Source organism: Elephantulus edwardii, unplaced genomic scaffold, assembly GCF_000299155.1.
Source record: "Elephantulus edwardii isolate Elephantulus edwardi_28Jun2011 unplaced genomic scaffold, EleEdw1.0 scaffold00181, whole genome shotgun sequence".
In the NCBI taxonomy this organism is placed as follows: Eukaryota; Metazoa; Chordata; class Mammalia; order Macroscelidea; family Macroscelididae; genus Elephantulus; species Elephantulus edwardii.
In genome coordinates, this window is record NW_006399931.1 from 5123400 (window position 1) to 5136114 (window position 12715).

Genomic DNA, 12715 nt, shown 5'->3' on the forward strand with positions numbered 1-12715 from the left:
TCTTGGCACTAGTAAGCAGGAAATTAAAAGACGTATTGCCATGGGAAAGTCTGCAGTTAGGGACATCTCTAAAGTCAAGAGCAATGGTGTTTCTCTGGAGACAAAGGTGCATCTGGTACAGGCCATGGTCTTTGTAATCACTTGTTATGCTTCAGCGAACTGAACAATGACCAAGGAGGATAGAAGGAGAATTGATGCCTTTGAGCTTTGGTGTTGGAGAAGAGTGCTGAAGGTGCCATGGACTGCTAAGAGAACAAGCAGATTCAGCCTGGAGAGGGTTAAACCGGGCTGCTTCTTGGAGGCAAGGATTCTGGGGCTTCGTCTGACATACTTTGGTCATGTTGTAAGGAGAGACTGGTCTTTGGAGAAGGACATCATGCTTGGGAGGGTGGAAGGCAGGCGCAGGAGGGGAAGGCCCTCTGGGAGATGGATTGATTCGGTGACTGGAGCAATCGGGATGAATGTGTTGGAGACAGTGCGATTGGCACAGGACAGAGCAGAGTTTACAGCTGTTGTACATAGGGTCGCTATGAGTTGCAAGTGACCCGACAGCACGTAACAACAACAACAGCAATTAGTTTTCATATAGTGGTTCATTGGCATTGAGTTTCTTTCATATTCCTTATGTTCCATGCAGTCTCTCATATATATTGTGTTTCATACAATCCTATATACTGTATCCCAGTGGTAATCTAATTAACAACCATTGATCTGTGCCTATTCTTACACTTTGTTTTCGAGCTCCCATTGAATATTTCCCCTCAATCTGCCCACTAACCTCTGCTATCCTAGTGATTTCCACCTTTCCCTTTTTTCCACCCTCCATCTTCTTTTCTTTGTTCCCTTTTGGACATTTATACACATCTTACTAGTAATCCTTCTACTTTACAATAATGTTCTTGTGCAGTATTTGTCCCTATGAGGCTGAGTTAGTTCACTCAGCATAATGCTCTCTGGACTCTCCCATGTGATTTAGAATTTTACAAAATCATTATTCCTTAGTGCTGCATAATATTCCATTGTGTAAATATATCACAATTTCTCGATCCATTCATTTGTTGATGGGCATCTGAGCTGTTTCCATATGCCTGCTATTGTGAATAACACTGCAACTTAGGCATCTTTCCTGATTTTAAATGATGTACTACCTCCCTGTTATGTTTAAACAGCTGTTTGTTCATCTGTGTATAGGTTTCACATAAGCATAATAAAGTGTGTGTGTGTGTGTGTGTGTGTGTGTGTGTGATCTTTATGAAAACAGCCATTTCTTTCCCCTGCTAAGCAGTGGTTCAAAATGAGAGTTTAAATTGACCTTTTAGTTTGTAGCCAAGCACTTTATCACTGTGTCATGAGGGCTCATATATGCCTGTCAGTGTGTATCTTTCTGTTTGTACTCATCCAGTCCTCTCTACCTACCACTGATGCAGCGTTAAGCCTTACCTCATTGCAAATAGTGTAAGGGTGATCAGGAAGAGAACCCCTTGACCCTACACCTGCATTTTCTTGCTGAGTGATCTGGCTTTGACTCCCTGCCCCTCCTGTGCCCACCAACCATCCTGGTGGTGACTGTAGCTGCCCAACGCTACTCTGGACATTGATTAGGAAGGAACTTCCTGTTGTTGTTCTTGGTATGTGTGTCCTGGAGTCAGAACCATCTCAAAGTTGATCTTCCAGCAGGTTTTTAAAAAGCAGGACATCACATGGGAGGAGATTGTCCGTACTTCTCCTGCGGAGCAGTGTTGGGTTTGAACTAGGGTTCTAACCATGCACCTTTTTGATTGCAGTGCACCAGAGCTATTTTTTTTTTTACTTTCTGAAACAGAGATGAGCAGACCATTAGTGTTTGGAGGGAAGATCTTTGGGTTGTCTCATTCCTTTCCTTCTGTGTTTTTATGCCAATCCCCTCAAAATGCTTCAGCAGTTTTGTCAAAGTGTTAAAAATGTTTTTCTCTGATCTTGAAATTCTCAAGATTAATAATCTTGACTATTAAAAGTATTTACTGTTCTGCTTTTGTTGCTGTTCATTAATCTTCCCATTGCAGTTTAATTAATAAGAGATTGCATCTTAACTCCGTCCATCTCTCGGGGCTTTGTGTCAAAGAACTACCCAATGCTTAACAGCACTGTTCCTAAGAGCATATTTCACAGTGATATTGAATTTTAGCAATCAGATATGGTCATTAAATGCAGAAGATTCAGCAATCACGATACCATTTTATAATTGCATATAATTGCACCATTCATCTTGGCAGAATTCTTAAATGGGCTGTATATAAACAAGTGTACTTAAAAACTGTGATGGAAATCTTTTCGCGTTAGCCCACTACTTAGGCATTTTAATTGCATGGCCAGATTTTCACGTTTGGGTAAGCAGAAATTAGGCCACCACCCTGCCCATTATTCAGATTTTTATCAACTCATTTCTAAGGTGTGCAACTAATTCTTTACATATGTTCAAAGCTGTCTGTACATAACTTGGCAAAGTCCTGAGCAGGGTGTTTCTACTTCTGCTGTTCTTTCACACCATAAAATCTAATGCTTAAGTAAAATCATAGAAAAATATCTGAAGCACTAACTCTCTGTGCAGTGGTAGCTGTTGGGAAGAGATGTGGAAGACTCGCATTTGGTGTTGGTTTGGGAACAGCTGCTGTTGGTGATTGCATTGCCAGTGATAGCTGGATTTTATTGTTATATGCCATCAAGTCACAACTCAAAGTGACTCTATAGATAGTAGCTCTGAACTCTGCTCTATGCTGAGCCAGTCTCACTGTCTCTGACACACCTACTACCATTACCCCAGGTACTGTCTCGATCCAAAGCAGCCAGGATCTTCCTTTCCTGCATTGGCCCTCCACCTTCCAAGAATGACGTCCTCCAAGAACTGGTCCTTCCTGGCCACATGCCCCAAATATGTAAGACAGAGTTTATCTTCTCCAGAATAAACCTGTTTATTCCCTTGGTATTCCATGATATGTTCAAGACTCTTCTCCAGCACCACAGATCAAAGGCACCCATTCATCTTCTGTCAACCCTGGTCATTGCCCAGCTCTCTGATGCATAAAAGTAATTGCAAAGACAATGGCCTGCATCATTAATTACGGCACACCTTAATCTCCAGTCTGACATCATTGCTCTTTAGCACTTTGGAGACGTCCCTGATAGCAGCCTTCCCCACAGCAATTCATCTTTTGATTTCCTATTTTTTTTTCTCTGAGACTCAAGTATTTTCTTGAGACTTTTCCCTATGCCTCTTAGGACCTTTCTAGATCACACTGCTTTAGCTGGGTCCAAATTCCAGGAGATGCAGTAAAAAAAAATTGAAAACAGGAAGCTAGGAGAAAGAGCTTCAGTGAGTATGTATACAAAACTAGAGAGGGTCCTTCAATCTATGATTAGGTAAGAGGAGTAAAAGCCGGATCCCTAAGTCCATTCCAGCTCTTGGTGTCAGCGTGAGCTACAGAGTGAAACTCATTTCCACAGTTTGGTTTTTTGGTTTTGGTTTTCTGGATCCCTTTTTGAAACTGTAATCTACAGAATCAGTTTGGCAAGCCTTCCTTTTGTGGCACTGCTGGGTGGCATTGAACTGCCCACCTTTCAGTTAGTAGCAGAGGGTAAACCACGTGTGCTATTGAGGTATTGCCTCCAAGAAGGACACAAAGCCTGTTGCTGTCAAGTCTGTTCTAATTCATAGGGATTCTGTTGGCAGAGTAGAATGGTCTCCCAGGAGTTCCATGACTGTAGGGGGGTCTGGTGGCATGGTGGATTAGGAGTTATACCGCCTACCCAGAGGCACATGGTTCAAGTCCACTAGCTGCTCGATGGGAGAAAGATAAACAATCTCTGCCAGTGTAATTTATTGCCTCTGAAAACCTGCTGGAGGGTCAACTGTAAGGAAGTACTGACTTGATGGTACCAAACAACAAAATCTGTGGAATATGTTTATTCAGTATTATGCAGGATATTGACTACTATTGAACTGCCAGGAGAATTGACACATCTGTCTTAAAAGAATGTTCTTTAGAAGAATATGGTGAGATTTCATTTTTCTTACTTTGGGCTTGTTATCAGAAGGAATCAATCCTTGGAAATAGGCATCTTGTGTGGCAATATAAAAACGACCTCTTTCTATTTTTTTCTCTCGATGTCATCCCGTTGGGGTAGACTCGTAATTGATTTGGTTTCTGAGGCTATAAATTGCATGAGAAGAGATTGCCCATTTTTCTCTTCCACTGCCCCACTGGTGGATTTGAACCTCCAGAGAGGGACAGCCTTTGGCTTAGCAGAGCGACTCCCTATGGACCACACCACCAGAGCTCTCTTGGTAAAGGGTCCATGAAGAGGAGGATGATCGTGAGGTGGATCGACACAGTGACTTGAAGCAGAGCAACAGTTGTGAGGAGGGAACAGGACAGGACAGCAGATTGTCCTAGGCTGGAACATGGCCTGACAGCAACTAACAAAAACAGCTTTCTGGGAGCAGGCTGCCACCTCTGATAGAGCAGTTCATGGGTTCGAAACACTCGCCTGTCAGTAACATCGAGCAATTAATCACTGTTCCAGCCCATAAATATTAGAGAAGTGCAGATGAAGTATGTATGAGGTTTTCACTCAGAAAAGAACTCTAATGGGATTTCACCGAACAACTGAGCATTCATTATAAGCAAGATCCAGTGTGGAAGAATTCCAGAGATCCTGTAGCACATGCTAATCCTGCTTGAAATTTACCTTGGTTTTTTGTTATTCTGTGAAATGAGATTGTGTGGCACCTAGAAAACATTTGCCGCTTTGCCTTTCAAGGGAGTGAGCGTCTAATTAGTGTGGATGTGTAGCTCAGCCGGGGCTCTCCAAGGAGTTGGCAAGCTAACACTCTCTCTAATGCATGCCCACCCACATTCATTTGTTATTACCTCTCACAAAGTGCTTTGTAACCAGCTCGGAGTTAAGTATGCAGATGCTTGTGATAATTGCTCTAGATTTTAAATCTCAAGATTGAAACCGAGGGGGGTTAGTAAGAAAGGAGCTGGTGTACCTTGGGTGCTGTGTGTTCTTTGTAAGCAATGAGACAAGACTGAGTAGACAGACAGTCTGATCTTCTAACAGATTGTCGTCCTCAGAGTCTAATGTTTTCATGTTCCTGACTTTCCTGTGTATAGAAATATTATTCAGAATGTCAGCATAAAGCATTTGTAGCTTTTTATTTGTGGACTGACTCAGGGCGTACAGTGGCATGTAGAAGGTGACAAGGAAACTTATATAAAGATTTACCTCTGTGTTAACAGCACAGAACACCTTGTTGAGGTCTGTATGTGTCTCACTGAGAATTTTTGTCATCCCTACCATGAATTAAAACATTTGGAAAGCCTAAGTTTGGTGTTTTCTGGTTTGTTTTTTGGTTTTGGTTGTTGTTGTTTTAACAAACCTATAGAATAAAATAAAATGTACTACAATGTTCACCTAATCCTCTTTGATGTAGACCTTTAAAAAAATGACAGTGGTTTTGAAGTCTATGGGGGAGAGAATAGTTTAAAAGTATTATATTTTAGGGCATTATATTTATCATAAGAGTATGGAACGAGGGTTGCAGAGTGGATTATATTTGGGGTGGGGGTGGGGGTGGGGGATGTGCGGGAGCGATTGATTGTGTACCAATGAGGGAGTTTTTCTTTTGCTTTTCAAGGAGAGGAGCAAATGGGGGGGGGGCAGGGAGAAGGGTGCAACAATGAATGAACGGAATCCCAAAATCTCTGTAGATGTTCATTGAAATGAAAAATTAATAAATTAATTAATAAAAAAAGGGCAATCTAAAAAAAAATGACTGGTTTTTTTCAGATTCCCATCCTAAGTGCCGCCGTCACTGATTTTTTTTTAAAAAAAAAGCGTCAAAAACCAGTTGTCCAATGTGGACCTCAGTTTTATAATTATTTGTGTTTCCAGTGTAGATGTAAACCAAACGATCATAAATGTGAGTAACTTATTAATTTGAGAGGTAATTCTAAAAGCGTGAATCTAGAAATTGCTTTCTGAGGACAGTTATGTACATAATCTCTTTTATGCTGAGGTTTATGGGAGACCTTCTAGAGGCTTTAGAAGTGGAATTTCAATTTTATTCTATTTAATCATGAACATTTTTATTTTCACTTCTCTTGTAGTTAATACAATATTATAACTGAGTTTTAGACTGCCTCCGTTAGTAGTTTTGAGAGTAGAGAAATAATATATATAGTTACAATATCCTTATTTTCCATGTTAAAACTCAGGGATACAGTTTGATGTGCCATTGCACATTGCACTGTGTAACTAGAGGACACTATTTGATATTAGAACTCTCAGGAAATGAAATCTGTATACAAATCACAATACTAATGGAGACTGACAGCTTGAATGCAACCGATAAACAACTAATATTTTGAGTGTTAAAATTATTATGACAAATGGCTTTCCTTCTGTCAACACCATCCCTTTGAGTTCTAATAAAATACATGTGAAGAGTGTATTTTCATTTTCTTCCTTGCCCTTCTGCAACAGCATGACCTAGAGCTGTGATCCGTGAACTCCCTGACGATGGCAAGTGGAGTGTGGGCACACTCGAGTGTGGGCACAGCCCAGAGTAGCTCATCCAACTAGGTCGTTGTTTCCACATCTCAAATATTATCTTCGTTTTTCTTACATGAAAATTTAACATTTTGTTCTTTATCTTTGTTTAAATATACAAATAATGACTCTATTTATTTCATGAACTCCTTGCTATGGAGTTGCAACCGACTTCTAACTGACCTGCTATAGCGGGTTTTCAGAAAACTGTAAGTTGCACAGGGGGAGATTGCCCACCCTTCTCCCTCAGAGCAGCTGGTGGATTCAAACCGCTTACCTTTGGGTTGTCAGTACAGCTTCTTACATAACCCCCAGAGCTCCCTTTTGTGATAGGTGTACTTATTTCATGCCTGATTCTGTAGCTTGTTTCCTTTGACACATCACTTCTGCTGCCTGTAGCAATTGGTGATTTTTTGTTTTGTTTTGTTTTTGGTTTTAAACTCCTGTTCCGAGTAAATGGGATCTGTGGGATTTCACTGATGCTTGGGTGATTATTTTTTTAAAGTCTGTTCTTCTGGAAATGATTTGTGTTTAATTCTACCAAGTTCCTAAATGGTTTTCAAGTGTGTTTTGGATTTCTCTGGCCTCCAGTAAGTACAGGTTTCTAGTTAGGAGTTTGCCCTTCTCCCGCCCCCACCCCTTTCATTTCCTCTTCAGCTCACCCATGTCCAAATCTGTAATACAAGCAACTTCTCCCATTTCCCACTTCTACATCCTGAAGATGCTACTGTTTGGGGAGTTCACAAACTTAGGGGTGATCTTTGACCCACTGCTCACCCATGTTGACCCCAATTTTGTTTCCTGGCTCAGTGTGTCTGGTCATGTGCCCCCTACCCTTCTAGCTAATGATCTGGACTTTCTCACTAGAATTAGCAGATACCCTTAAGGCAAACACCAAGCTGTGGTGAGGGTCCTGACTTCTTCGCAATATACTCTTGTTGATTTTGGTCTCTAGACAATTTCATGTCCTTCTTTTTCCATAAGCATATGCATTTCACAATTATTTTCTCTGCTGTTTAGAAAAAAAAATAGAAGAGATCTCTTTAATCAGCTACTCTCTGTGAAACAGTAAATTCTTAAGTGCCCGCTGTCAGGCGTTATAATAGGAGACTATGAATATCCCATGGACTTCAAAAAGGACAGACAGACATATCTTGCAAAAGATGGACCCTGAGGCCTCCTTGAAGACAAAGATGATAAACCTTCAGCTGATATACTTTGGGTGTGTTCATTGGGAAGGGACAACATGCTTGGGAAGGTGAAGGGTCAGTGAGAGAGAAGACCCTCTATCAGGTGGATTGACACAGAAGCTACAGCAGTGGGCTCAAGTGTGTCAGAGATTGTGAGGATGGCACAGGGTGGGACAGATCTGGTGTTCACAGGGTCGCTATGAGTTGTGCTTGACTTGAAGGCACCTAACAATGACAACATAGGAACAGGATTGACCACCCCGTGCTGGAAAACAAGGCCGTCCTTTTCAGAAATGAAAATGAGAACCAACCACCCAACTCCCCATCCTCCTCATTTACATCTCCTAATGATGGGCATTTTCACCGCAACTGTGATCTTGGAGTCTTTAATTTGTTTTCTTTTTTAAAAATTTTCTACTAGTTTATTTACAAAATATGAATACATTATCTTCAAGAACAAATTCTTTTGAGTTTCCTCACCATCAAATTGTATGACCCATGATTAATCCCCTTCCCTCGCACATCCTCAGCCCTCTGCTTCCACCCTCTCCCACCCCTCTTGGATCCTTAGACTCATTCTACAATAATGGTTTTATACAATATTTATCCTTTTGGGACTGAGTTAGTGCACTTAGCATAATGCTCTTCAGTCCTCCCAAGGTAGGTAATAATTTACAAAGTTATTGCTCCTGCATGCTGCATAGTATTCTGTTGTGTGAATGTGCCATAATTTCTCAATCCATTTGTTTGTGGTTGGACATTTGGTCTGTTTCCATGTTCTTGCGATGGTGAATAATGCTGCTATGAACATTGGTGTGCAAATCTTAGTTTGTACCTCAGTTCTCATTTTCTCAGGGTATATTTCAAGTAGTAGAATAGCTGGAATATGGAATTTGGAACATATGGAATATATGGAATTTCTATGTTTAGGTTTTTGAGGAGGTGCCAAACTGCCTTGCAGAATGGTTGCAACATTGTACAGTCCCACCAACAATGTGTAAGAGTTCCTATCTCACCACATCCTCTCCAACATCTATTACTTGCTGCCCTGTTAAACTTTCCCACTGTTACTGGAGTGAGATGGTATCTCATTGTGGCTTTGATATGCATCTCTCTTATTGCCAGTGATTTGGAGCATTTTTTCATGTGCCTGTTGGCCATTCAAATATCTTTCTCTGTGAAAATTCTTTCCATGTCTTTTGCCCATTTTGTAATAGGGTTATCAGTCTTTTTCTTGTGGAGGTCCAGCAGTATTCTGTAAACTTTTGCTATAAGACCTTTGTCTGAGATGGTATTACCAACTGTTTGTTCACAATCTGTAGGTTTTCTTTTCAACGTGGTGGAAAAAGTTTTTGATGCACACATGGATTTAATCTTTAGAAGGTCCCATGCATCATTTTTATCCTCTCTAGATTGTACATTTCTTGTTGTATTTGGCAGCCTCTTTATACCTTGGGTTTGCACTTCAGTTTGTTTTCTTGTTGACAAAATAAGTGCTATTGGACTAGCTTATTCCCAAGTTCCTAGTTTTAATCTTCTTTCACTGTAAAAAACTCAGCTCCTTCTCATCAAGTTGGGACTCTCATAGCTGACCCTCCAACAGGTGGCCAGAGGCTGTAAATCACTGAGTTGGACTTGATGACAATGAGTTGAGAGATAAGCCAAGATAAACATCTTATTAACTGATGAACCTTACTTAGCTAGTTCAGCTTACATACACATTTGACACAAGACAGACTTGGGGACAAAAAATATTTATAATCTTGAGATATATATCTATATATCTATTTGACGTGCAGGTTTGCTCTGTCCCTGGAGTGAGGCTAGCCAGCCTGGGCCTAGGGTTTGAACCAGGAGGGAGCCTTAAGCCCAAGGCGACTGGGAAGAAGTGGCCATGTTGTTCCTGGTTTGGCTGGCTCCTCCTCAGGCTCGTGGGAGGCCATTCTTCTAGGTGGTATAGCACTGGTCTGCACATTGCTGTACAGAGGTAACTCTTGGTTGCTGTGATGCTGAAGCCTGTGACAGTGATGTGCCAATCGTGGTAATGGCACCCATGGTGGACAGTGTTGGCTGGAGCTTCCCGACTAAATCAAGCCTGGAAGCAGCAGCGGCATCCACTTCCGAAATGGCTTGCCTCCAGAAACTCTATGTACGAATAGTGCTCAGGCTGTTCGTTCATAGGGTCGCTATGAGTCGTCTATGACTCGATGGCATTAAACAACAACAACAACAACATATCTCTATATCTGCATCTCTCTCTCCTGTCTGTCTGTCTGCCTGTCTATCTATCTATCTATCTATCTATCTATCTATCTATCTATCTCTCCACCATTAAAATCATGGTGTGGAGCACAGTTGTGTTCTGACGTGTACAAGCTTCCATGAGTTACAATTGACTCTCCTACTTCTCAGTAATAGGTTTTTAGCGTAAAACCAATCTGCTAGTCCCAAGCCAGCTTTCCCAGGCCTTTCCCCAACGTGCATTTCTCTTCCTTCTGGACTCTCCTGCCAACCGTATTACTGGGTTGTTTTGTTTTGTTGTTGTTGTTTTTTAAAGAAATAATATATATTCTTTTATTTCTGGCTTCTTGTACTTTCCATAGTATTTTTTCTTTTTTTTTAATTAATGATTTTTAATACAACATATTTTTATAGCGTATTCACAAAAAGACAAATAATGCATAGTCCCAGTGTTGTAAAATGGGACTGACATCAGGGTTGGGGGGAACCTAAGAAAAAAGGAGATACATAATGTATATACTGCATTGAAACAGATGAAAGAGAGAACTGTTTTAAAGGAATAGATAGTTAGGTATTATTTCCATGACAAGATTACAGAAAAAGAAATGTATAATAAAATGGACTGTGGACTTGGGGGGGGGGTGTATAACAATGAAAAAAAAATTTTCTTCAAAGAGAAAAACGAACTGGGGGGGGGGGGGAGGGCAGGGAGGAAAGCGTGTTGCTGCTTTGACCCTGCACAGACCTCATGGAATGAGAGTCCTCTCTGTTGCTCCCCCAGGTCGCCTCGCTCGGAGTCACCACCTTCACGCTGTGTGCACTGTGCATTGACCGCTTCCGCGCGGCCACCAACGTGCAGATGTACTACGAGATGATCGAGAACTGCTCCTCCACCACCGCCAAGCTGGCCGTGATCTGGGTGGGCGCCCTGCTGCTGGCCCTGCCCGAGGTGGTTCTGCGCCAGCTGAGCCAGGACGAGCTGGGGCTGAGTGGTCGTGCGCCCGCGCAGCGCTGCGTCATCAAGGTGTCCCCGGACCTGCCGGACACCATCTACGTCCTGGCCCTCACCTACGACAGCGCCCGGCTCTGGTGGTACTTCGGCTGCTACTTCTGCCTGCCCACGCTCTTCACCATCACCTGCTCGCTCGTGACCGCCAGGAAGATCCGCAAGGCCGAGAAGGCCTGCACTCGGGGCAATAAGCGGCAGATCCAGCTGGAGAGCCAGATGAACTGCACGGTCGTGGCTCTGACCATCTTGTACGGGTTTTGCATCATCCCAGAGAACATCTGCAACATCGTCACGGCCTACATGGCCACGGGCGTCTCGCAGCAGACGATGGACCTCCTGAACATCATCAGCCAGTTCCTGCTGTTCTTCAAGTCGTGCGTCACGCCGGTCCTGCTCTTCTGTCTCTGCAAACCCTTCAGCCGCGCCTTCATGGAGTGCTGCTGTTGCTGCTGCGAGGAGTGCATCCAGAAGGCCTCCACGGTGACCAGTGACGACAACGACAACGAGTACACCACGGAGCTCGAGCTGTCGCCCTTCAGCACCATCCGCAGGGAAATGTCCACTTTCGCCTCGGTGGGGACTCACTGCTGAAGGGGCAGCGCTTGGTTGGACTGGACTCGTCTCTTTGCTGGAGTTGAATCTCCTGGGATCGTTTTTACGTCAGAATTTTTTTTCCTGACAGGTGGGAAGTGCAAAAAAAAAAAAAAGAGAGAGAGTAAGATTTAACTGTGGTCGCACTGGTTTTGCAAATTAATATTTGTGCTTTCCAAAATGTTTCTATTTAGTTATTTTAAAAAAACAAGGAGGCCAGTAGGGTTTAGTTGATTTTATCTGGTATGGTGCTAATATTTTATTTGAGAAAAGTTACTGCACCTTAACTTACTGAAATGCTAGTTTTCTTTCTTTATTTTTACAATGTAATCATTGTATATCCACTCTAAACCTATGACTTTGCAGGAAACTTTGTCTGAGTTGTGACGGAAGCAGAAGCGATGTGTACATGGGTGGAGATGACTTGTAGCTAGAAGCATTCACAAAGTAGCACCAAATAAATTACTTTATTCTTTACTGTCATTGTCAATCTGCTTTTAACCACGATTCAATAAATTTTTTAATTGCCTTAAAGACACAGTTACTGGTCCTATGCACAATTTCAAGTTGGCCTTATTGTTTTATAATTACATTTTCCTTTAAGGTAGGCCATCACGACATTGTAAAGTTTTCCTACTAATACTATTTTATATGCATGGCTCAGAAAACCTCTATTGTATGGTAAAACAAAGCTGTATTTTTAATACTCTGAAAGAGATGTAAATTGCGTGCAAATATTTATAAAATATGAGTAACTAGAAAAGCCCCTCCCCCCAGCAGACCTGGAACCATTAAGTCAGTCCTGACTCATAGTGACACTAAAGGACCGAGGACAGGAGAGAAGCCGCCTAGATTTTCTGGGACTGTAGTCTTTACAGAAGCAGAGTGCCCCATTTTTCACTTGGAGCAACTGGTGGACTCGAAGTCATGACCTTTCAGTTTACATCTGAGCACTTTAACCACCACACCAACAGGTCTCCTTTAATGCATACAGTGAAGAGAAAGTGTCTATAGTTTCCTCTCTTATTCATCTCTGAACGAGCATATAGAGCTTGAGAATATCCCAGGCGAATCATGGGTAGATTCAAGGGCT

At 42.1% G+C, this 12715-nt stretch overlaps 1 protein-coding gene across 1 annotated transcript in view; it reads left to right on the forward strand.

Annotated features, from left to right (window-relative positions):
- Window positions 1–11622, forward strand: part of GPR37 (G protein-coupled receptor 37 (endothelin receptor type B-like)) — a 33703-nt gene extending 22081 nt beyond the window's left edge. The window contains exon 2 of the mRNA XM_006896096.1: window positions 10804–11622. Within this exon, the coding sequence (XP_006896158.1) occupies window positions 10804–11622 (819 nt within the window). The remainder of the gene's footprint in view (window positions 1–10803) is intronic.
- The last annotated feature ends 1093 nt before the right edge of the window (window positions 11623–12715 follow it).